The following is a 22,128-nucleotide window of genomic DNA, read 5'->3' on the forward strand; positions in this document are numbered from 1 at the left end:
GATACAAAACAACCAAACTCAACAAAAACCCAAAGGAAGAAAAAAAGGCTCATAGAAGTTTCTTTAATCTCTCCCTCATGTTTAAGAAGAAAATCCCAAGAAGCATAAATCTGTCTCCTTCTCCATTTTCAAAAATTATTCTGCACTAATAAGTATAATAAAATTCTTAACTTCATGTAATAAGCTTCAAAAACACTGTTGGTCTGACAGATAATTATACTGGTTCACCCGCATGCTTTCTTACCCATAAAAAGTAAAAAGTTCATATGAATGCATTACTTGAATGAAAACATGAGTTTATATGAGCCAAAGCACACATTCTCTGTCAGATTAAAGTATACTCTGTTAGCATTGATTTCACGCTGAAATGAACACTATGATTATTACAGTCTTTGTACTGCAAACCCGGTTAAACAGGTCATGTGTGCAGGTTTAACCAATGGCATTGTACAGAGTTCTGTGTAGGCTGCGGCATGAAAATCAGTATTATGAGCCAATAACAGTCTGGCATGGACTGCTGTTAGCATCACTGGGAAATTTCAAATTGTCTGGAAAACTTTGTGTCAGTGACACATCCATCTTCCTTTCCCGAGTGAAGGTGGGTCGGCCATTTTGCCTCAGGCAATACGAAATTTGAAAAGCTATTCAGAGTAGGGCATCCGCGGTTTAAAGGGGTCATTTTTAATAACTTTAAAAAAAAAACTTTTTCTCAGGATTGCTCTTGGCTTTTCATTTGGTAATGTGATGCAACCCAGCAGTCAGGAGTCCTAAATAAAGACGTCTCCTGTGGACTGGTATTCGCTGGCAGCACTTAGTCTAGAGCAGGGGATTTTATTATGCCTGAAGACTAAGCTATTGCCTCCTCCAGAACATTCCTCTTATGCATTTTTAGGGCTTAGTAAATTGTTGCGGACCCATTTTTCTCCACACAAAGTCTGAGGAGCTTCCCAGCCATTCATACTCATTCTAGATTGTTCTTGGGCACCACATTTTTGTGTGCCAAAATTGTGAAATGGAGACCTTTCCCTCGTGATTAGTGTTTCCATATTTCAGAATGTCCTAGACTGGAACATTCTGGAGGACCTGGGAATGTAAATTGATCAGGTCTCCGTGAACGAGCCATGACTTCCCAAAGAAAGCAGTCAGTATGGCAGATGAGGAACATTATTAAGTGTTGGATGTAACAAGTAAAACTCTTGCATTTATTTGGACTGATCATGGCTAAACTCTTGCTGCATTTCTTTTCTTCTGAATCGGAATGTCACTGTATTCTGGTCATTAAACGTTTGTGAGATGAAAGTGCTTTATTTGGAATGGAGAATTTCACACATTGTGCTATTATTCTTATACACCGATGGCTCTCTAGTTCGGGAGGAAAGCTTTGCTTATGTTTTATTTTTCTTCTAGCGCCCAGCAGTTTTGCAGTTTTTGACTTTCTTCCAGGATAAAGTGTTTAATTTGTTTGACTGAAACCACGCCACACACCCTACTCACCCTCTAGCACTGATGATTAAAGCTGTACACAGTACCAGCCTGTTCATCTGGCTTTGAAATCAGCTGTGCTGCCCTCCCTCATCAGTACACAAGGCATCCACAGTCAGTCTTGTTTTAAATTACTCATCCAGCAGAGTGACTTGATTCTGTTCAGTGCTGTCTCTCTAGTCACATTACTAAGATGGAATAACAGAAGAGGGCTATCTTATGATGGCAGAAGTTATGTATTAGCTGTGTAGTATACTGCACCATTAATGTCTGCAAACAGGAAACATATTTTTTTGTGTTTACTGGATGAACCAGTCAAAGTACAGTATTTATGTTACTGCACAAGTGTATGTTGTTGATTCATGTAGTATATTTGAGTCATGTGCATTGTGCATTGCAACTGTAAATATTCATAAGCAATATTTCAGTGTTTTCTTTCCCTCTTGACTGAATAAAAAGTGAAATATGCTAATAGCATTGGTCAGAAATTCATTTTGTGAGCATCAATAGATACTTGGATTTATGCTATGATTATCCTGGTGATCTGTGCCTTCTGAGGATAGTAATTTAATACACTGCCTTACAGTGCATGATGTGAGTGCTTTTAATATAAGAGGTAAGATGGAGGAGATTTCTGCATAATGTATGACGGTCTAAGAGGGACACTGACAAAACCTCTACCTCATTACAGTGGTCTTTGCAAAAAAAGTGACACGCCATTATACCGAGAAAAGCACCTCAAATATGAAGACAAAAAATGTTAAGGATATTTTAGTCCCTCCACTCCCTCTTATTTGTCCAGATTCCTAGCAGGTGCTAAATCATTCTTTTTATAGCAGTAGTGTTTTGGCCCAAATCTATCATTGATGTATTAACCAGGCCCTGTTTCACGCCATCGCTTGCCCAGGGGACATACCGCAGGCTCGTTGATGTAGGTTTTTACTGCATGGCAGCCAAGCCACGACCAGTTGCATGCCCTCTCAACTTCCTGTTACCCATCAACACTGACCGCATCGCCTCCGCCTGCTAATACGGCTAACCGAGCTCATGTCTTGCGCAGTGAATGATTATGCATGCGTCGATTACAGAATGTGAAACTGTTTTGTTTGAGATCACCCTTTCCGAAACTGTCCTCTACGTTTTTTTTTTTTTTTTTTTTTACCAAGCGGAGAACATGCTCAAACGGAACTAGCATTAGCATTATATTTGCCGTCATTCGTCAAATATAATACGAACCAAAATGCAGAAGCGAGCATTTTCGTTATTTGACAGAACTGAACTGACTGGTGCTACACCTGATTTCTCGGTTGGCCTATTATGTTCACGAATATGTTTTGTGTGGGAATTTTCTGCAAAATTCCACAGCGAGACACAAAACATAAATATAAAGCTGTCTTATGTGTGTCAGAAGAATATCACATTTCATCTTCGCTTAATTTTTATTTCTTTCTATATTCTACTTACAATCAACATTGTGTTGATTTAAGTGAGAATCAGGAACTACAGTTTGTTTCTATTTTGTTTGTTGATTAGCATGGATATAATTAGATGTGGATGATTAGCATGAACATAAATTGATATCATTTTAAGGTATCATTTAAAAGGTGGGTAATACACTATCTGGTAGATTTTTAATAATATCAAAACTGTATACTGGTTTAGTGTCCATCATATCAGATTGAGGAAGACATATTGGAGAGGAAGGTCCCTGTCCTCTTCTATAAAGAAATAAGAATGTTAGAACTGGCTTTGGAATAATAGTGTAGTTTTATTATACAGTTTTAAACTACCAGTACTGTGTATAAATGTAGTCTGTTCAACTTAATGTAACATCATTTTATTTTTAATTTAGTGTATACCTTTAATAAATGAAAGTATATTACAGCACATAAAAAATCCACCACATGATCAGACACGCACTTACTTCCACCCCAGAAGACATGGAAATAAATGGCTCTGCTGGTAGATCCCTTTCTTTCTGTTAATTAAAAATGCTGTTTTTGCCGTTTTTCTTTAATGGCCAGGTGGTTGTGTGCTCTCGCAAGGTGTAGCTGTTTTCACAATTTTTCTTATGCATAAATATGTTTAAAGTTTATTAAGTTTATTTTTGTAAGGCACAACATTTTAACTGAAAACTGGGTGGTGTTTCACGAAGCAGGATTACTGAGTTATCTGGATTACTGAGTTAGCTGGATAACTGCGCTGAGTAAAACCCGGAACGGCTCTTTTTACTTCAGTCCATGTTCCACGTTCGGGAGCTTTCCGGGTTTTAGCCCCGTTAGTTATCCAGCTAACTCAGTAATCCTGCTTCTTGAAACAGGGCCCTGGATGAATTTAAGGGCTGCTGCCAATCTCCGTTCATCCTCACTCTCTATATTAATAAATTATGTTTTCCATTAAGTGTACAGCATGATGTGCCTACTCCCATATTAGTAATGAATCAGAATTTATAAATAATAACTAGGTTTTCGCCAATCAATAGCAGTCATTTCATTTCTATTGCTGTTTGTATTTTTTTATTTTCCTTTTAATGAATGCTGTTTTCGTTTTTCGATCTATTGTCCTGTCACGTCTTGTTACTGTCGCTTCTGTTGGCTGTTCTGAAGGACTGCATACATCACGAGAAAACAGGAAGTCGATATACATCAACTGATTACATCCGAGAAATTCCATGGGCACTGTATAAATATGCTATCCGTGTATTCTGTGGTATCTGTGAAGTTTTTGTGATTTGCTCTATGTATTGTACTGCATATTGTATATGTATCAGTGTTTTTTTTTTATTTTTTACAAAAGTTATGCATTGCAATGGCTGCTATTCGTTTCTAGTGTGTGGAAGTGTTATCAGTGTGGATTATGTATAAGATCAAAAATGAAATGGATGACTATATGTGACGGTACGGGTGCTGGGACCCAGGCGCAGAGTGGAAAAAACACGAAACTCAAAGGGGAGAAAATTAACAAAGACTTTACTTACAGAAAGGCAAACACACGGAACAGAAAAGGACACGAAGGGCAAAAACACAAACTCAAAAAATATAAATAAGGCAAACAAACAGGGAACAGAAAGGACACGAAGGGCAAAAACACAAACTCAAAAAATATCTAAATAAAACAGAAAACAAGAGGAACTCACAAACATGGGCAGGGCAGAACACAGGCAGGTAGCAGACAAGGGCAGGTCAAACAAAACACAAGTCAGAACAAACACAGGCAGGTACATACGCTTGAAACCAACAGATATCGGGAACAAACACAAGGAACCAGCACCCGAGTCAAGGGAACAGAGAACTTAAATAGACAGGGGTAACAAGACACAGGTGAACTCAAAAAACAATCAAACCAGAAGGAGGGGATAAGACAGGTGGGAACAATGATGGGATAACGAGACAACCAATAATACAATTAACAGGGGGGAACAGGACACAAAACAGAAGTGCCGCCATCTGGCGGCCCAACAGGGGAAACACAGACAGGAAAACAGGACCATGACAGTACCCCCCCCCCAAGGGACGGCTCCTGACGTCCCAGGAGGCCGACCCGGGGAGGGAGTCAACAGAGGGTGGGGGCTAGAGACAGGACTAGGGACTGGACACAGAACTGGGGCAGGAACAGGACTGGACTGGACAGGACAAGACTCAGGGCTGGACTGGACAGGACAGGAACAAGACAAGAACAAGACTCGGGTCTGGACTGGGAAGGACAGGAACAAAACAAGAACAAGACTCGGGGCTGGAGGGGAACTCGGGGCTGGACGGGAACTCGGGGCTGGACGGGAACTCGGGGCTGGAAACAGACTCAGGGCAGAAACAGGACTGGACAGGAACAGGACTGGACACAGGACTCAGGGCAGAAACAGGACTGGACAGGAACAGGACGGGACACAGGACTGGAACGGGACGCAGGACTCGGGACTGGAACGGGACGCAGGACTCGGGACTGGAACGGGACGCAGGACTCGGGACTGGACTAGGACGGGGGAACAGGACTCGGGACTGGGCAGGACCCGGGCAACACGGGGAGACTCAGGGCTGGGCAGGACCCGGGCGACACGGGGAGACTCAGGGCTGGGCAGGACTCGGGGAAACTCAGGGCCCGCACATCGGGCGACACGGGGAAATTCAGGGCCCGCACATCGGGCGACAAGGGGGAAACTCAGGACCCGCACTTCTCGGGCGACACGGGGAAATTCAGGGCCCGCACTCGGGCGACAGGGGGACTCAGGAAACCAGGGGGACTCAGGAAACCAGGGGGACTCAGACAGGGGCAAGGCAGACACACAGGACTGGACTGGGGCGAGGTAGACACAGGACTGGACTGGGGCCAGGTAGACAAAGGACAGCAACGAGACGGGGCACGACAACACTGGACTGGGATGGACAAGACTGAGGGGGAAAGACTGACAGACACTGGCACAATAGGGAGACCTACAAAGACAGACACAGGGACAAGCAGGCGGGGAGGCACACGGCGACACCGACGGACACACAAAGGGACAGGCAGACAGGGAAGGCGAGGGGGGAGCCCAACAACTGACATAGGGTCTGACACACAGGCAAACAAGACAAAACACACGCAGACTGGCACACTGACAGACAGGCAGACAGGCGGGCAAACACGTTGGCTGATGGGCTGACGGCCTGGGGGGCAGACAAACAGGCCAACAAACTGGCTGACACACATACGGGTAGACCAACAGACAAACAGGCGGGCAGACAATTAGACAGGGGGGCCGGGGAACACACGGACACACGGTTGGGAGGACGAACACCAAAGGGAGAATGGACACCAGGGGGAGCGACGAGACCGGGGGAGGGACGACCACTGGGGGGAGGACCGACACCGGGGGAGAGACGACCACTGGGGGGAGCGACGAGACCGGGGGAGGGACGACCACTGGGGGGAGGACAGACTCCGGGGAAGAGGCGACCACTGGGGGAAGCGACCACACCGGGGGAGAGACGATCACTGGGGGAAGGGCGAACACTAGGGGGAGCGAGAACACTAGGGGAAGCACGAACGCCAGGGGAAGCACGAACGCCAGGGGGCAAGGTGTGGACACTAGGGGGAGCGATAACACTAGGGAAAGAACGGACACTGGGGGGCGTGAGAACACTAGGGGAAGCACGAACGCCAGGGGAAGCACGAACGCCAGGGGAAGCACGAACGCTAGGGGGCAAGGCAGGCGGCTTAGCCTGCGGGGCGGCCAGAGCAGTCTGCGGCGGCCCCTGCGGGACAACACATGGGACCGTTGTCCTCTCCGGGGCTCTGGACGGCTCTGGAGGCCTCTCCGGAGCTCTGGACGGCTCCGGAGGCCCCCCCGGGACTCGAGGCGGCTGCGGAGGCTCCCCTGGGGCTTGAGGCGGCTCCGGAGGCCCCCCCGGGGCTCGAGGCACAAGTACAGCCCGAAACTTGGGTGTAGCAGGCGGCCTCTGCGGAAGGGTCAGAGCAGGCGAGGCCTCCGGGGCTGGAGGCTGCTCTGGGGGCCTCTCCGGGGCTCGAGGCGGCTCTGGGGGCCTCTCCGGGGCTCGAGGCGGCTCTGGGGGCCTCTCCGGGGCTCGAGGCGGCTCTGGGGGCCTCTCCGGGGCTCAAGGCGGCTCTGGGGGCCTCTCCGGGACTCGAGGCGGATCTGGGAGCCTCTCCGGGGCTCGAGGCGGATCTGGGGGCCTCTCCGGGGCTCGAGGCGGTTCTGGGGGCCCCTCCGGGACTTGAGGCAGAGCAGGCCGTGAAGGCCGCTCCGGGACTTGAGGCAGAGCAGGCCGTGAAGGCCGCTCCGGGACTTGAGGCAGAGCAGGCCGTGAAGGCCGCTCCGGGACTTGAGGCAGAGCAGGCCGTGAAGGCCGCTCCGGGACTTGAGGCAGAGCAGGCCGTGAAGGCCGCTCCGGGACTTGAGGCAGAGCAGGCCGTGAAGGCCGCTCCGGGACTTGAGGCAGAGCAGGCCGTGAAGGCCGCTCCGGGACTTGAGGCAGAGCAGGTCGTGAAGGCCGCTCCGGGACTCGAGGCAGAGCAGGCCGTGAAGGCCCCTCCGGCACTCGGGGCAGAGCAGGCCGTGAAGGCCCCTCCGGCACTCGGGGCAGAGCAGGCCGTGAAGGTCCCTCTGGCACTCGGGGCAGAGCAGGCCGTGAAGGTCCCTCCGGCACTCGGGGCCGAGCAGGCCGTGAAGGTCCCTCCGGCACTCGGGGCAGAGCAGGCCGTGAAGGTCCCTCTGGGACTTGGGGTGGAGCAGGCCGAGGGCCCTGCCATCTGGGCTGGGCAGGGGACAGGAACACAGACCACAGCTGTAGGGAACCCGGCTGGGCAGCCGGACGGGACCGGCGGGACCCCCGCGGGCCGGACCCTGGGAAGATTGCAAGCCGCGACCCCTCAAAAGGGTCAGGATCCGCCGGCTGATCAGCTGGAGGTCTGGCTGACCGGGAGGCAGCCCGACCACGGCGCCTCCGCGACCGCCCGCCCCGGGCACTGGGAGGTTGAAGCTCCCACCACCCCGATGGCATTTTAAACAAAAAAAAAAAAAAAAAAAAAAAAAACCTCTGCTGGGTCCCAAACTGGCTGGTTCCTTCTGTGACGGTACGGGTGCTGGGACCCAGGCGCAGAGTGGAAAAAACACGAAACTCAAAGGGGAGAAAATTAACAAAGACTTTACTTACAGAAAGGCAAACACACGGAACAGAAAAGGACACGAAGGGCAAAAACACAAACTCAAAAAATATAAATAAGGCAAACAAACAGGGAACAGAAAGGACACGAAGGGCAAAAACACAAACTCAAAAAATATCTAAATAAAACAGAAAACAAGAGGAACTCACAAACATGGGCAGGGCAGAACACAGGCAGGTAGCAGACAAGGGCAGGTCAAACAAAACACAAGTCAGAACAAACACAGGCAGGTACATACGCTTGAAACCAACAGATATCGGGAACAAACACAAGGAACCAGCACCCGAGTCAAGGGAACAGAGAACTTAAATAGACAGGGGTAACAAGACACAGGTGAACTCAAAAAACAATCAAACCAGAAGGAGGGGATAAGACAGGTGGGAACAATGATGGGATAACGAGACAACCAATAATACAATTAACAGGGGGGAACAGGACACAAAACAGAAGTGCCGCCATCTGGCGGCCCAACAGGGGAAACACAGACAGGAAAACAGGACCATGACACTATAGACTTTTAAAAATGTGCAATTATATTTGAATATGCATTATTAATGCCGACTTCTAGAAGCAAACTTATATATTGCATGTGTTCTTACTGGAAATATTTATGTTAATATCATATGGTTTTGGTTACGCTGATATACTCCACACTTGATAGTCTTGCATGCCTAATTACAAATTGGACTGCAAACAGGAAGTTCAATTCTCTGTTAAGGATTCCATGTCATTGCATGGGGCACTATTAACAACTCACAATATTACACTTTCTTCCTCAACTGCATGTTGTGAACATTTCTGACTGTACAAAGATTTTTGGGACAAACAAGTGCTACTTGGGATACTGAAGCAGCTTAACTTTAGACAGAAGTAAAACATATTTTCCATAGCATTCCTTTGGCTGTAAAATTCATGATTTCTACTGTTTATTCAATACACAGATCGGCAAATATGCATTTGATGTCTTCAAGAATACATCTTATCTCTACTTGCCTCTACTGCACAACAAGTTCCAATGGCTGTTTGTTGTCTTTCCATTTGATCTTGAAAATTCAAAATGAGCTCTTAGAAAGGACTTCATAAATGTTCGAGTGTGAATTTCACCAGTAGATGAATCACACATAATGCTCGGAGATGAGTAGGTTTGATTGAATACTCTGAATTCTTTTTGTGCTAGCGCCATTCAGAAGAAAATAATTTTTCAGACACAAAACTAAAAACGCTGTGGGGGCTGTTCAGCCTCCTGCTTTGTGTCTTAAACTTGTTTTAAAAAGTGCTCACCCTTCGACCAGCACTCAGAACATTGTTGTTAATGTCTGCAACCATCAAATTGAATAAAGCATTGCCATTAGTGAAGGACATACGCAGACACTGTGGAGAACCTGCTGTCTTTATTTAATTTGTGGAGGGAAAAAAAGGAATACTGGATGTCTGCAGTCTGATTTCCAAGAAAGTTTTTTTTTTTTTGAAAGCTCTTCTTGGTAGATGCTTCAGCATGTCTACATTTTAATTTTGTCAGCTATATGTGCCATTTACTGTTTTCATGTCACATGCTCTGTTCTTAAGCTGCTCTCACCTCATAAATATGTACAGGATATTATATTATATCATAGCTTCAGTGTAGCATGATGTTGCTGCTGTTGTTTCTGTCAAAAAATACAATATTGGAAAAAGAGAAAGTATATTATCTACCGCAGTGTATGGGATAATATTGTCTGATATCCTTCATTGTCTTCCAAATACAAGCCACTAGGTAAACTAATTTCAATTCATTTACAATATCCTCCAGCACAGTAAGTTCACGTACATTTACTTATGAATGTTTAAAAACACGCATAATGCATATTTACATTTCATCAAATTTCTGAGCATTTAGGTTCTTGTTTCAATGTGCATTTCTGCATAAGGAGTTTAAGTTCGGTCCATGGAAGGGTAAATAAATGAAGCATTTTTTATCACAGTCATTTTATTGGGCTGAATTAAACTGTCAATGTATTACGATTTGGCAATGTACTGCAAACGGAACCTGTGTGTGCTAAATGAGTTTTGTTTGTCTTACGTCTCAAATCTAACAGTATGTAAGAAGGCATTATAATCGGCCTGTCTGAAATCTGTACCTCGCCCATATCTTTTTGTGTCCTGTGACACTTTTAGGTGACCATTTGAAATTTATGGAAACAAAAAAGGGGACTTTTGGAACCTCCTAAAACACGGCGTAAATCTTGGCGTAAAAACGCTGCCCGTGTGCTTACAGCGACACCTCTGTGTTTTGCCAAATGTTTGTAATACAGGGAATTCCTTCAGTTTAATTATTTTCATTTTTGTGCATTTGCAAAAAAAATCCTTGGGTGTATCGTGGACCTGGGTGTGTTGCAATGCTTCTTCAAGCCAGCAAGCTTGTCAACAAATTGCATGTGTAATGACCTGATAGTGGAGCCCTTTCCTGCGTCTGTCACACCTGAAGACCTGTGGTGTAAAAGCAGGAAACCGTTTGAAGACTCTGGCAGGCCTGGGTCAGCTGCTTTCTTCAGTTCCATTGTGGTTATCTACCAAGTCATTACATTTCTTCCATTGTGGTTCTTAGTGCCAGGCACGGGCATTAAGGATGGGACTGCACTAAATGCTAGTATTTGCTATGGCTGCCTGAACAAAGACAATGAACATATACCCTGCATGCTTCAGTTAACCCTTAAAGTACTGCCCCCTCCCTGTGGATAATCAGGCTTGCTTCCTCCTTATAATTATAACTTTTATTCACGCTTCAGATATTGAAAGTGTCACTTCAATATCGGATCTCAAATTGGTAGCTTCTCATCTTGGGCGCAGAATTCGAAATACAATAACTTGCTTACATCCCATCTCATTCGATTTTGTAAATATTGTTCCATATTCCTTTCTGGTAAAGATATGTAATGAAAGCGGAGGCCTGACACTCTGGGGCCTGTTCTTTAAGGGTTAATCAGGGGTATCCAAATGTATTAAAACAACTTGCCTGTACGATGAGTTATGCATGTCCTTTTTTCCTACAGAAAACCGTCTTGATAATAACAATGCACCTCTTATGAAATGTTTCTTAGTTGAAAGGTTTTTTTTTTTCATAAAAAGCATTTCCAGGAATGAAGGATGCATCTATGCAGGTTATTAGTGAGACATTAAGTAAAGTGCCTGGTTTCATTGTGGAAGAAAATGTACAGTATTTAGATGATGACATATACTGTATGTTAAAACATCTTTTCTCCTGTTGTTTCAATAGCCCCATTGAATCCTGTCAGAATTTCTACAAAGATTTCACATTACAGATTGACATGGCTTTCAACGTCTTCTTCTTGTTGTACTTTGGTCTGCGCGTAAGTACATAAAATTCACGATTCCTCACATGGTTAGAAATGTCTTATGGAAAATGGGTCTAAGTAATGTTTGGCCAATTTTGACTTATTTGTTAAAAGTTTTGCTACCCACAACCTCCAGTACCAGACGTTAATCTGGTGACTATTGACAGTTAATTTAACCAGCTCTCCTAACTGTATGTCGGCACTGCATTGCGAATGAAACGCTCCCTCTCTTTCTCCAGTTCATCGCAGCCAATGATAAGCTGTGGTTCTGGTTGGAAGTAAACTCCGTGGTGGACTTCTTCACGGTGCCCCCGGTGTTTGTTTCTGTGTATTTAAACAGAAGCTGGCTCGGTGAGTCTCCTCCTCTGTATTATCTGTGCCCCTCCTCCTCAGTATTATCTGTGCCCCTGTTTGAGTGAGTTTGTGTCCTCAGGCGTGAGTCAGCGTTCCCTTGTCCTTCAGTGTGGCACTTAGTCACTCTGTGTAGACAGTCTGAACGGATAACCGACAGTCTCAGAAAGTGTAAAGAGAAAAAAAAAATCTTAAGTTTCATGTGCTGTTTTAACAAGGAATTATATATTGGAAAAAACACTATGGTGCCACCTAGTGGCTATGAAGTGCGTAACTAACAGAAGCTAAAAATATGTATCTGTAACCTGGCTGTCTGCGTTTTAGAACGACTGAAATTAAAAGAATATCTTTTTATTTTATTTTATTTTATTTACAGTAAATGTAAATGTTTGCTCTTTGTGAGAGATCTTTATGATCACTTCTTAAATCTTAAAAAAAATAAAGGAGAAATTAATCTCTTTGCGTTCATTTATTTGCTTTTGAGCGCGTGGAGCCAGATACTTGCATAGGCTACTCAGGCGTGAAATATAACATCCGCAGAAAGTCAGAGAGACGGATCTTACAGCTCTTTATATATGATTAAAAACCTCAAACCTGTTGGTCGGTTTAATTCAGTCAGTAAATAAATGCAGGGCTTAAGTGTCTCTTTTAAGGTGGTAAATAATTTAATTAAGTTCTTAAGTGCCCCGGTGGAAAGGGAAGACGCTGGACTCCGGCCCCGATCTTCAGCAGCGGCACGTGACTGCATGAGGTTCACGTGACGGCGGAGTCTTTGTTTACCGTTGGCTTTCCAGAAGCTGCAGAGCTTCTGATTTTATTATGCGGCGCAGTGATCATATCTGTTGTTTTCTTGTTCAGAAAAGTACGTTGTTTTGTAAGTGGCTCGGGCCAGTGATTAAAATTTTAAGGGATTTAGCTCCATTTTTGTAAGATTGTTTTCCGTTCTTGTGTAATATAACAACACAAAATTATAGTTTTAGAACAGAAATATTGTGGTATAGAGAGCATTTAACACGTTTACGTTCATGTTTACGAAGAGCACCTGCAACGCCCCATGCTAGTCATTTGAAATGAACATAAAACGGACTTGGCCACACCTGTTGATCGCGTGCCCTACGCATTGCGCCGCGGAATGTTCCGGATGTTCGGCGGCTGCGCTCCTCTCTGGCTAAGAGCGAGTTTCTGCTGTGTTACCCGCGGGGATGCCATTAATGGGTTTGTGCTGTACCGTCGTGGCAGGACAGTGGCGTCTGAGCCGTGTCTTCTCCTGATTGTAACGATTTTCAGTCACTCTCTGTCTGCATCAGCCCCGGCCGTGGCGCTGATGGGGCGCGGCGGTAGTGCGCCATCAGGGGCGGCGGCCCCGGTCGCTCGGTCCGGCGGGAGCAGCGACGTAAAAAGCTTTGGTAATGCACACTGACGCGCGTGTCGGTTCGACAGCATCATACGGCTCCCGCTCGCCGCGGTGCTATGGACTGGAAGCGTTAGCTGCGGTCCCGCACCAGGGGCAATACAAAGGGCCGGGACTCTTTGCTCTGGGAGAGCGTGAGCCCGAGCCCGTCTGTCACTGGAATTAGAGACCTAAGTAGGTGGTTAAATTAGATTTTCATTAAAGGACAGCGGAATTCCACATGAATGTGGTCCTCATGGAAATGATCTTGGGGAAATTGTTTGTTTGTTACCTTGACAGAAGGGCCGGACATTTAACGGCAGGCCCAGCTCGTGCTGTTAAAGATGGGGATTGCATTGTTCTTTTGAAGGCCGTGTTGCTGTTGTGCGTTTTCCCCGTTAGTGGCACTCTGCGATATTGTTGTTATATTTACACTCCGGGGTCATCCTAGTGCCTGGTGTGAACATTACCTGTGATTAACCTAATCCACCTGCACTTTCAATCAATCTCTTCTAAGTCCCAGTCCTGTGTACACACACACACTCACGCACACATGCACACACACTCACACATGGACACACACAAACACACATGCATGCACGCACACACACACATACACACACATGCACGCACACACATTCACACACACATGCACATTCTGTGTCTCTGTCTCTGTCGCTCTCTCTCTAAATCTCTCCATCAGCTTAGCAAATGAGAAACAGGGATTTGTGATTTTAGCTGAAGTGGGAATTAGTCACAGACAGATTCGTCTGAAATCCCCCACCATTGTTTAAATGGATTTTCTGATTGGTTTCTGGCTAAATGTAGCTCAGAGCCCCTGTCCCCCTGTCCCCTCCGCACAGTCATGTGACCTCATACAGACCCAGATTAACAGACCCCTGTCCCCTCCGCACAGTCATGTGACCTCATGCAGACCCCTGTCCCCTCCACACAGTCATGTGACCTCATACAGACCCCTGTCCCCTCCGCACAGTCATGTGTCCTCATACAGACCCAGATTAACAGACCCCTGTCCCCTCTGCACAGTCATGTGACCTCATACAGACCCAGATTAACAGACCCCTGTCCCCTCCACACAGTCATGTGACCTCATACAGACTCAAGTCCTCTGGCTGCGGTGCAGGGGAAAGTGTGGGCGGAGTCAGTGCGTGGGGGGGGGGGGTTAATGATACACCACAGGTTTGGTGGCTTGGTTCCCGCTGAGATTAACTCTGCTGCGGGTTATTGGATGAGCCACACTCTGCATTATACGCGGTGAGAATTTCACAGCTGCTCTGTTCCAGGTGTATGTGAATGAGAGAGCCGCGGGCGACACTGTGCTCACCTGTACGCTGGGGGACTAGCGCAGTCAGAGAGCACTTCAGGCTGCAAGGTGCTTCTCAGGATAGGCTAACAGCAGTGCTGCTGCCCCCTGCACGTTTACCTGAATGGGCTGTAGCTCTGATCATGTCTTACAAAGTGCACAGATTTGCATCGCTGTCTGTGTTAATCAGGGGCTGCACTTTGGAATGCAGCCACAGGTTCGAAACATAGCTTCTCTCTCTCTTCCTTCTCTCTTAATTTCTCATATGAAGAAACTGAGGAAAGTACTGTTGGAACATGAGTCTTTGCCCCCGTCCACTTAACACCCCCTAAAGTTTCTGAAAAAACAGGCTTGTCCTCCATGTTGTACATTTTTATCACAGACCCCTCTGCTGATAACTATATCTGAACCATATTAATGGTTTCTTAACAAAGTTAAGAATCCTCCTGAGTAATTCTTCTGAGAGTCATCAAATATTTATTTCTTCTTATTTAGCTGCTGTCAGCCAGTTTCTGCTCATAAAAAGGGGCTTGATAGGGGGGAAAAGGAATTGAGGAATGAACTGTTGAAGCTGCTCACTTCAAATAGAGATTCATCACCTGAATGACTTGGGCTGCAAATCACCTCTGAGAGGCTGTTGAGGATCTGAACCATGACCTGAGAATGAGGATCCACTACCCAGGTTCAGCTGCCTCATGTTTCTCTTCGCTCAGGGTTTGGATCTGCAGCCAGGCAATGCTGTACAATACCATACAATACAATAAAATGTGATACAGTACAGAACAGAACAGATTAACCATCAAGCCTGTATGCGAATGAATTACTGGTCACGATGACTGGGAGTGAAGCCACTTGGATGCGACTTTGTTTGTCCTTAATATGGGTTCCTTTTGAATAAAAAGCACATAAATCATGAATCAGCTTCAGCTATCATGCATTTACTGGACTGTTCTGGTGTAAACCACGGTTCTCGAAAAATATTGCGCATACTGTATGTGCGAGCTCAGCTGCGCAGTATGTTTGCGTACTACTGTCGCCATCTAGTGGTTATATTAATGTAGTGCTCTTTTATTCCTGCAGCTACCCAGTTATTCGATACCTTCAATAAATCCCATTTAAGGATGCTTTCTGAGCAAAATGTATATTATCTGCACCCTAGTGCATTTTCGAAAAGAACATATTTTTAAAATTCAATTTATGTTTCAGAACAGGAACTTAAAGTTGATCCGGAATATGTTTGCAGACAAATGAAAGTTTGTTTGGTCCAATTACAGCTGCATCAGCACTAGAATTTGATTTGGTTTCACATTTGAACTCTTCCATTGCGCTCCTCCGTAGGATACTCAGACATCACAAACATCAGACACCTCACCGTGATGTCGTTGTTATTGTGTGGTTTGGTACCGATGATTTAAACAACATTTTCTATGTATGTGTGTCTCTCCTTTCATACAGAATCCACACAGGTAGGCCTACACAGTAAAACACCCAGTGTGAAATCATTACGTTACATTACATTTCCAGCATTTACCAGACGCTCTTATCCAGAGCGATTTACCAAAAATTTTAGCATTTTTTTCCCATGGCGAAAGTATCAGTTTATACTGCTGGATAGCAATTCAGGTTAAGTACTTTGCTGTGTCCTCCCTGGGAATCTAAACTATGTACTATAAGGGCCACATGTACTCTGTAAGAGTTCATTAACACTGGACATTTTATGGACATCATACTTCAGGAGATGGCTCCAGCACAGTTTGGTGCTGTGGTTCCCTTTGGCTCTGGTTCTGGTTCTGGTTCATTCCACATGTGTTAGGCCACAGCATCAACAAATTTAACAATGATAAGCTTTACAGTGCAGCATGCACATTCAGAAAATGGCTGAAAATACAGATTTATACTTTAACACGCACATACTGTAGAAACATGTACTGTTAAGTCAAAGCTTCCTGAGCAGGAAGTCTCTCTGACTAGAACGTATTCATCGGTTTACAGACCACGGTTTAATCCGTTTTCATACATTACTTCCCTTCACAAAGACGTGATCCGGCAACAACAAAAAAAAAAAAGCTCTTGTGCATGTAAGTCATGGCAGCAGCGAAAATCTGTGAAAACAGTCCGCAGCTGGGAGTAATCCCGGCTGTGGACACGCGGCACATCGTTCCGGCTGTCGGACGCTTATCCCGTTGATTGAGAAAAGCCGTGAGCACGCGCGCGTGCGAGCGCAGCCGGTTTTTACAGAGCACGTGACCCTCTGCGCCGCTCCGTGGCTGAGAATAACCTTCTGAATGAACTCGCGATATGAGCGCTGTCAGGCTCAGAATGGGCGAACACTCTGCTCCAACACAGCCGACCTGGTCCAGCTCTGTGGAATAACGTGGCTCTCTGCGTTCTACTGTTTGATTCTTGTATACATTCCAAAAGCAAAGCTTATTTTAGAAAAAAAAAATATTTTGTATTCATACTTACCCACAATCTTTCAGAACCACATACCAATTTGTTTTTTATCATAATTGCATAGCTTTGTTGGAACAGGAACTTTAAAAAAGTGATATGCATTGTTAAGTTCAAACAGACACTCACTGTTAGTGGTTATAATTGGTGTTTTTAAAACAAGGCCTTCATGATTTACGGTGTGTGTCACTGGGGGCTAATCTGAATGCCTGCTTTTTGCAAGATAAAAGCAAAATGCTTAATACACTCAGTAATACCCAAAACATTAAAAAGGCCTGTTGTAACTCTCCATGCACTTTAACTGGCTGTTATACACATAATGGTGCCTCATACATGCAATGATTACATCCTTCACAGTTTTCAATTTACTTTTTTTCAAATAAATTTTTATCCCTTAGTTTAAAAAAATATTTTCTCTTGATTTAAAATGTCTTGCAATGCTCATAGACTTGTCCCAATGCAATTTCTAATTGGGAGAATTCAGACATAGCTACTGGAGAGACAGGGACATTTAATAGTAATGAACACATATTAATAAATCCCTTTCATTAAAATGATGCTATATATTGAGGTTTTAATTACTCATATTTAGGTGACATCTTTGGGATTTGTTTCTGGAGCGCATTTTCAGCTACTAAAAAGAAAAGCAATCAGAATTCAGTCGTGATTAATTGTGTATTATTTATACTGAGAATAGTTCAATAATTGCAATAGTGCTTCCGCTCTAAGTCGTACTTTGCTGGCGGTTGTAAAACGTGTGATTAGCTTTTTTTTTTTACTAAATGGAAAGAGGGAAAATCTGCGGGAGGAACGGTCCACAGATTACAAAAATAAAACGAGAAAGAAAAGCCCTGATTGTGTGGCAGTAGATGAGGTGTGTGGAGCCTGTGGCTGCTTGTCTGGCCCGCCGCTCTGTGGGCGAGTCCTAAAGGAGCTTAGGCTGTAATATCCTGATGGAAAAGGGCTTTTTAAGCTGCAGTAGATGAATGATCAGGCCCGGGACTGCACGCGTGTCCCCGTTACCTCCGCTGCGGACGCTGGCGGCTGAGCCCGCCGTCTCATTTCGCCGCTGCGCTCCGGCATGATCACCCCGCCACTCGCGCGATCGCGGGCGGAGAGCGCCCCGCTTGGGGATACCGTCCCGCTTGGGGATACCGTCCCGCTCGGGGATACCGTCCCGCTCGGGGATACCGTCCCGCTCGGGGATACCGTCCCGCTCGGGGATACCGCCGTTCAGCTGGCCGCCGCGGACGCCGTCGGGACGTCCCGCTGAGCGTGTCCGGAGCGCGCGCCGCCGTCTCCACGGTAACAGCGCGGGACGCGGGAGTCGCTGGTAGGAGTTCTGTGGCCGAACGTGCCGGGACAGGGGGGGTCCTGGCGTAGGACGGGCGAGGCATGATCCCCACCAAGATGCTGGTGTACCGCGGGCCGGACGGCGGCACTCACACGGAGGTCGTCCGGACCACCAGGAGGCGCAAGAAGTCCTGCGGGGAGCTGTTTCATAACGGGTACCGGGTCAAGGCCGGGCACCGGCAGGGGCAGGGGCAAGGGCAGGGGGCGGACAGGGAGGACCAGGACAGCTTCCAATCCAGCCTCTCCTCCTGCTGCCGCCTGGTCTCGTACTGGGGTAAGGACCCTGGGTTTGAGGCACTGGGGCTGCGGTGTGTGTGCGGGGAGCAGTACCTCTCTCTCCACCCACTGGGCTCTCTGCAGCCACCTGCGGGCGTGGCTCTACCTGCGGGCGTGGCTCTACCTGTGGGTGTGGCTCTACCTGCCGGTCCTGGCTCTACCTGGTGGCATTGCCAGCGTGTGTGAAGAGCAGGCGCTCAAATCTTTCCTGACGCAGCGAGGGTTACAAACTAGAGTGTGTTTGTTTCATTTCAAAGCCTTCACTGCTTTACTGCGTCTCTTTTATCTCGATAAATAGTCACAAACTTAACAGCTAAGCTGCTCGCTTGCTGTCTGTTTGCACCAGCGGACCCAGTGCAGAAAGTGGGTTTGGTTTTAGTTAATTTTTTCAAGGGATGCCTTGGAACAATAGACGCTCCGGCACAATTTATGAGACTGGCAGTGTGACGTGGTCGTGTGTGTGATCCTGTGCAGTGGGCACGTGTTTGTGTGTTCATACAATGTTGTCTCAGCGCGTAAGAAGTAGGCCACGGGGGAAGAAAGTCGAATTTGCACTTTATTTTACCTGTGGATGGGAACGTTGTGCATTTGTAAGTCTTAGCTTGTGTTCTGCTTAAAGTGGGGAAGCTAATGGCATAGAGGCTGTACTAGCAATACCACACCAGGATCCAGGGAATGTGTCCAGAAATGTGAGTTTTAATTATGATGTGATTCATTAAAAGGCCCAGACAGTTTCCTGCCCTTTCGGCAGAACCTACCGATCTTTGTCTGAGAGACAGAAATCATTAGAAATGGGCTGAGCGGCACAGGCTGATGTGGACAGGGACAAATTGGGTCTTACGCAACCTCTTCCTTTGATAAGCCAGGTTTTGGTGAATCATTAAATCCACAATCTTTTCTTCTGCATGCATTCAGAAACAACAATAATAACATTGTGTGCAGGTTTTTGAGCACTGTTTTGTCACTCCCACATTTTCATCACACCCACATTTTTTTATTCTGACACCCTCCTTTATCGCGAGTAAAAAGCTGCTTTGTGTGCTTTTTTCAGTCTGAACATTTCTGGGCTGAAGAAGATGTTTTGCTCAAGCTGCAAGGTGGACTGGCTCAGAACATATGCTTTGTTAATCAGAGAGCACCGGTGCTTTGTGAACTGAGTTGTTAATGAGATTAAAGTAAAAGGCACTCCAACACAAATGAGCAAGACTGGTGCTGTGAAGTGATGTGTGTGTAATCGTGTGCAGTGGCACATGTTTGTGTATTAACACAACACTGATGCCTTTTCTCAGTGCGTAAGAGCTGGCCACAGGTACATGCTTTAATAGAGGAAAGTCGATCAGCGTTTTATCAGGTATCATGCGCCTGATGAATGGACTTGGAAATCTGTGCACTGCGCGGATCACGGTTGAGTTGTTTTGATTGGTGCAGCAGGGTCATGTGACAACGCCAAGCTCTTCGTGCCCGTGGCTTGTCACACATGGGCCCGTGAACCTGTGACGCCAGTTTTTCTGTTCTAACATTTTCCAAATAGGTACAATTTTTGGGTATTACGTCACTGAAGTTGCCCATCCAGTTGTGTCTACCCCCCTGCATGCAGTCCAGTCCAGGTTTCAATTTTCTACTCTTAAAATGAAATCGAGGCGGTGCAGTGGGTAGCACTGTCACCACGCTCGGGTTCGAATCCCGGCTGGGGCCTTTCTGTGTGGAGTTTGCATGTTCTCCCCGTGTTCGTGTGGGTTTCCTCCGGGTGCTCCGGTTTCCTCACACACTGCCTCTCGCCCGATGCATGCTGGGATAGGCTCCAGCACCCCTTGCGACCCCGCCCAGGATAAGCGGGTATAGCTAATGGGTGGATGGACACGGTCTCTCTTAATTGTGATGTTTCTCCTAACCTTAGTGCTTTTTATTGTGAAGTTTAGGTTCCTTTTAAACTATTTTTGAAGCTTCTTCTGGTGGGGCTGTGTATTTTTTTTTCAAGAGAAACAAAATCAATGAAACTGTTAAAGATGGATGAAAATATGATGTTTAGCTCTATGTAGTTGATTTGCTTCTGAAGGATTGACACGCTTCTTCATAATATTCATATTGTAAAATTATTGTTGTTTCTGTTTGTTTCCTTCCCCACAGGTTTAAGGTTTCTAAGGGCCTTAAGACTGATACAGTTTTCAGAAATTTTACAGTTTTTGAATATCTTAAAAACAAGGTAAGTGTGTTCCCGTGTCTCTAGTATGTCTTCACATTCATCTATGTCTTATTTATTTATTTATTTATTTATTTATATTCTTTGCCATTTTTCTTCCATTTTCTCCTCCAATTTAGTCGTTATACCAATTCCCCGTGTGTATCAGTCCTGGTCGATGCGTATAGAATATGAGCTGTGTTCAGATTTGTTCAGAATAGAATGAGTTCATTCTTTTTTTGCTTTTAATCAACAATATTGCTTGAAAGCAGGGACACCATCGTAGCCTAGCGCACTGCCACAGCTGCTTGTGCCAAATCAGTTCCTCTGCCTATTTAATAACAGAATCAAGGGGCAGGAAATACAATTATTTTAAATTTTAATTTGGCTTGAATCAGTTGGCTTCTTATGCCATGGAGGGCAGTCAAGCAAAAGCTCTTTATCCCCTTTGGGCTTATTTTGGCACTTAATCTTGGAAATAATATCCTGATAAAAGAAAGATTAAATGCATTCTTATCTTACAGCGTAATAAACCTATAATGGCATAGACTGAGTGACTTATGTGTTTGACACTGATGTCTTACCTTTTGTGTGCACAGTTTATATTGTAAAAAATATTTTGTCGTTTTTACATCATCAACAATCTCTGCAAACATTTTTAATTTAATGATTTACGTTTTTAACGTTTTTTATTTAACATTTTTTTTGATTGTATACCTTACAATGGAAGCGTCATTATAGAGTTAGAGGTGATCACAAGAGAGATAAGCAGCTTAATATTGTGTAATACACTAATTAATGTACTTACAGACCAGACTACACTGTGCTGATTCTTAAGTGTAAATAGTACAGTCTCCGTTTTCGCTTTCAAACAGCAAATTTCTCGAAGGTCTGGCAGATCCCCATGACAGAGGCTTTCTGCAGTCTAGATTAAATCAAGGATTCTTCTATAAATAAACAGCTAAAGAGTAGATCACACTTGATTTTTATTTTGTGTGTTTTTCTTTGTGAAAAGCTGTGCTCATCATGTGTCAGTCCTCTACCCACAGTCCTCGCTGCCTGGAATTAAACCTTCGGCACAGATGTCAGGAAGAGCTTATAGCTCAACAAAATGTTTCAGAATAATCCTTTACTCAATTTAGTCTGATGGCAGTGAGGACAGAGATAGCCTGCAATGAATGAATGAGTGAATGAATGAATGCATGAATGAATGAAATGCTGTAAATGGATCTAGAAATGATGCAGAGGTTTGTTATTAAGGACAGTGTCTTGAATTCATGTGTTGAAGCATAACAACCAAGCCAACATGAAAAAAATGCCTAACAATGAATAT

The 22,128-nt window shown here is 45.4% G+C and overlaps 1 protein-coding gene across 24 annotated transcripts in view; it reads left to right on the forward strand.

Moving 5' to 3' along the window:
* Positions 1 to 22,128, forward strand: part of LOC118219574 (calcium-activated potassium channel subunit alpha-1) — a 172,936-nt gene that overhangs the window by 84,679 nt on the left and 66,129 nt on the right. For 12 of the 24 annotated variants that reach the window (XM_035402823.1, XM_035402824.1, XM_035402830.1 and 9 more), the window contains exons 5-8: positions 2,390 to 2,413; positions 11,393 to 11,486; positions 11,711 to 11,822; positions 20,744 to 20,819. In XM_035402823.1, the coding sequence (XP_035258714.1) occupies positions 2,390 to 2,413; positions 11,393 to 11,486; positions 11,711 to 11,822; positions 20,744 to 20,819 (306 nt within the window). The remainder of the gene's footprint in view (positions 1 to 2,389; positions 2,414 to 11,392; positions 11,487 to 11,710; positions 11,823 to 20,743; positions 20,820 to 22,128) is intronic. The other 12 variants (XM_035402826.1, XM_035402845.1, XM_035402844.1 and 9 more) reach the window with 1 other exon arrangement.

This window comes from Anguilla anguilla, chromosome 2 (genome assembly GCF_013347855.1).
Source record: "Anguilla anguilla isolate fAngAng1 chromosome 2, fAngAng1.pri, whole genome shotgun sequence".
NCBI classification, from domain to species: domain Eukaryota; kingdom Metazoa; phylum Chordata; class Actinopteri; order Anguilliformes; family Anguillidae; genus Anguilla; species Anguilla anguilla.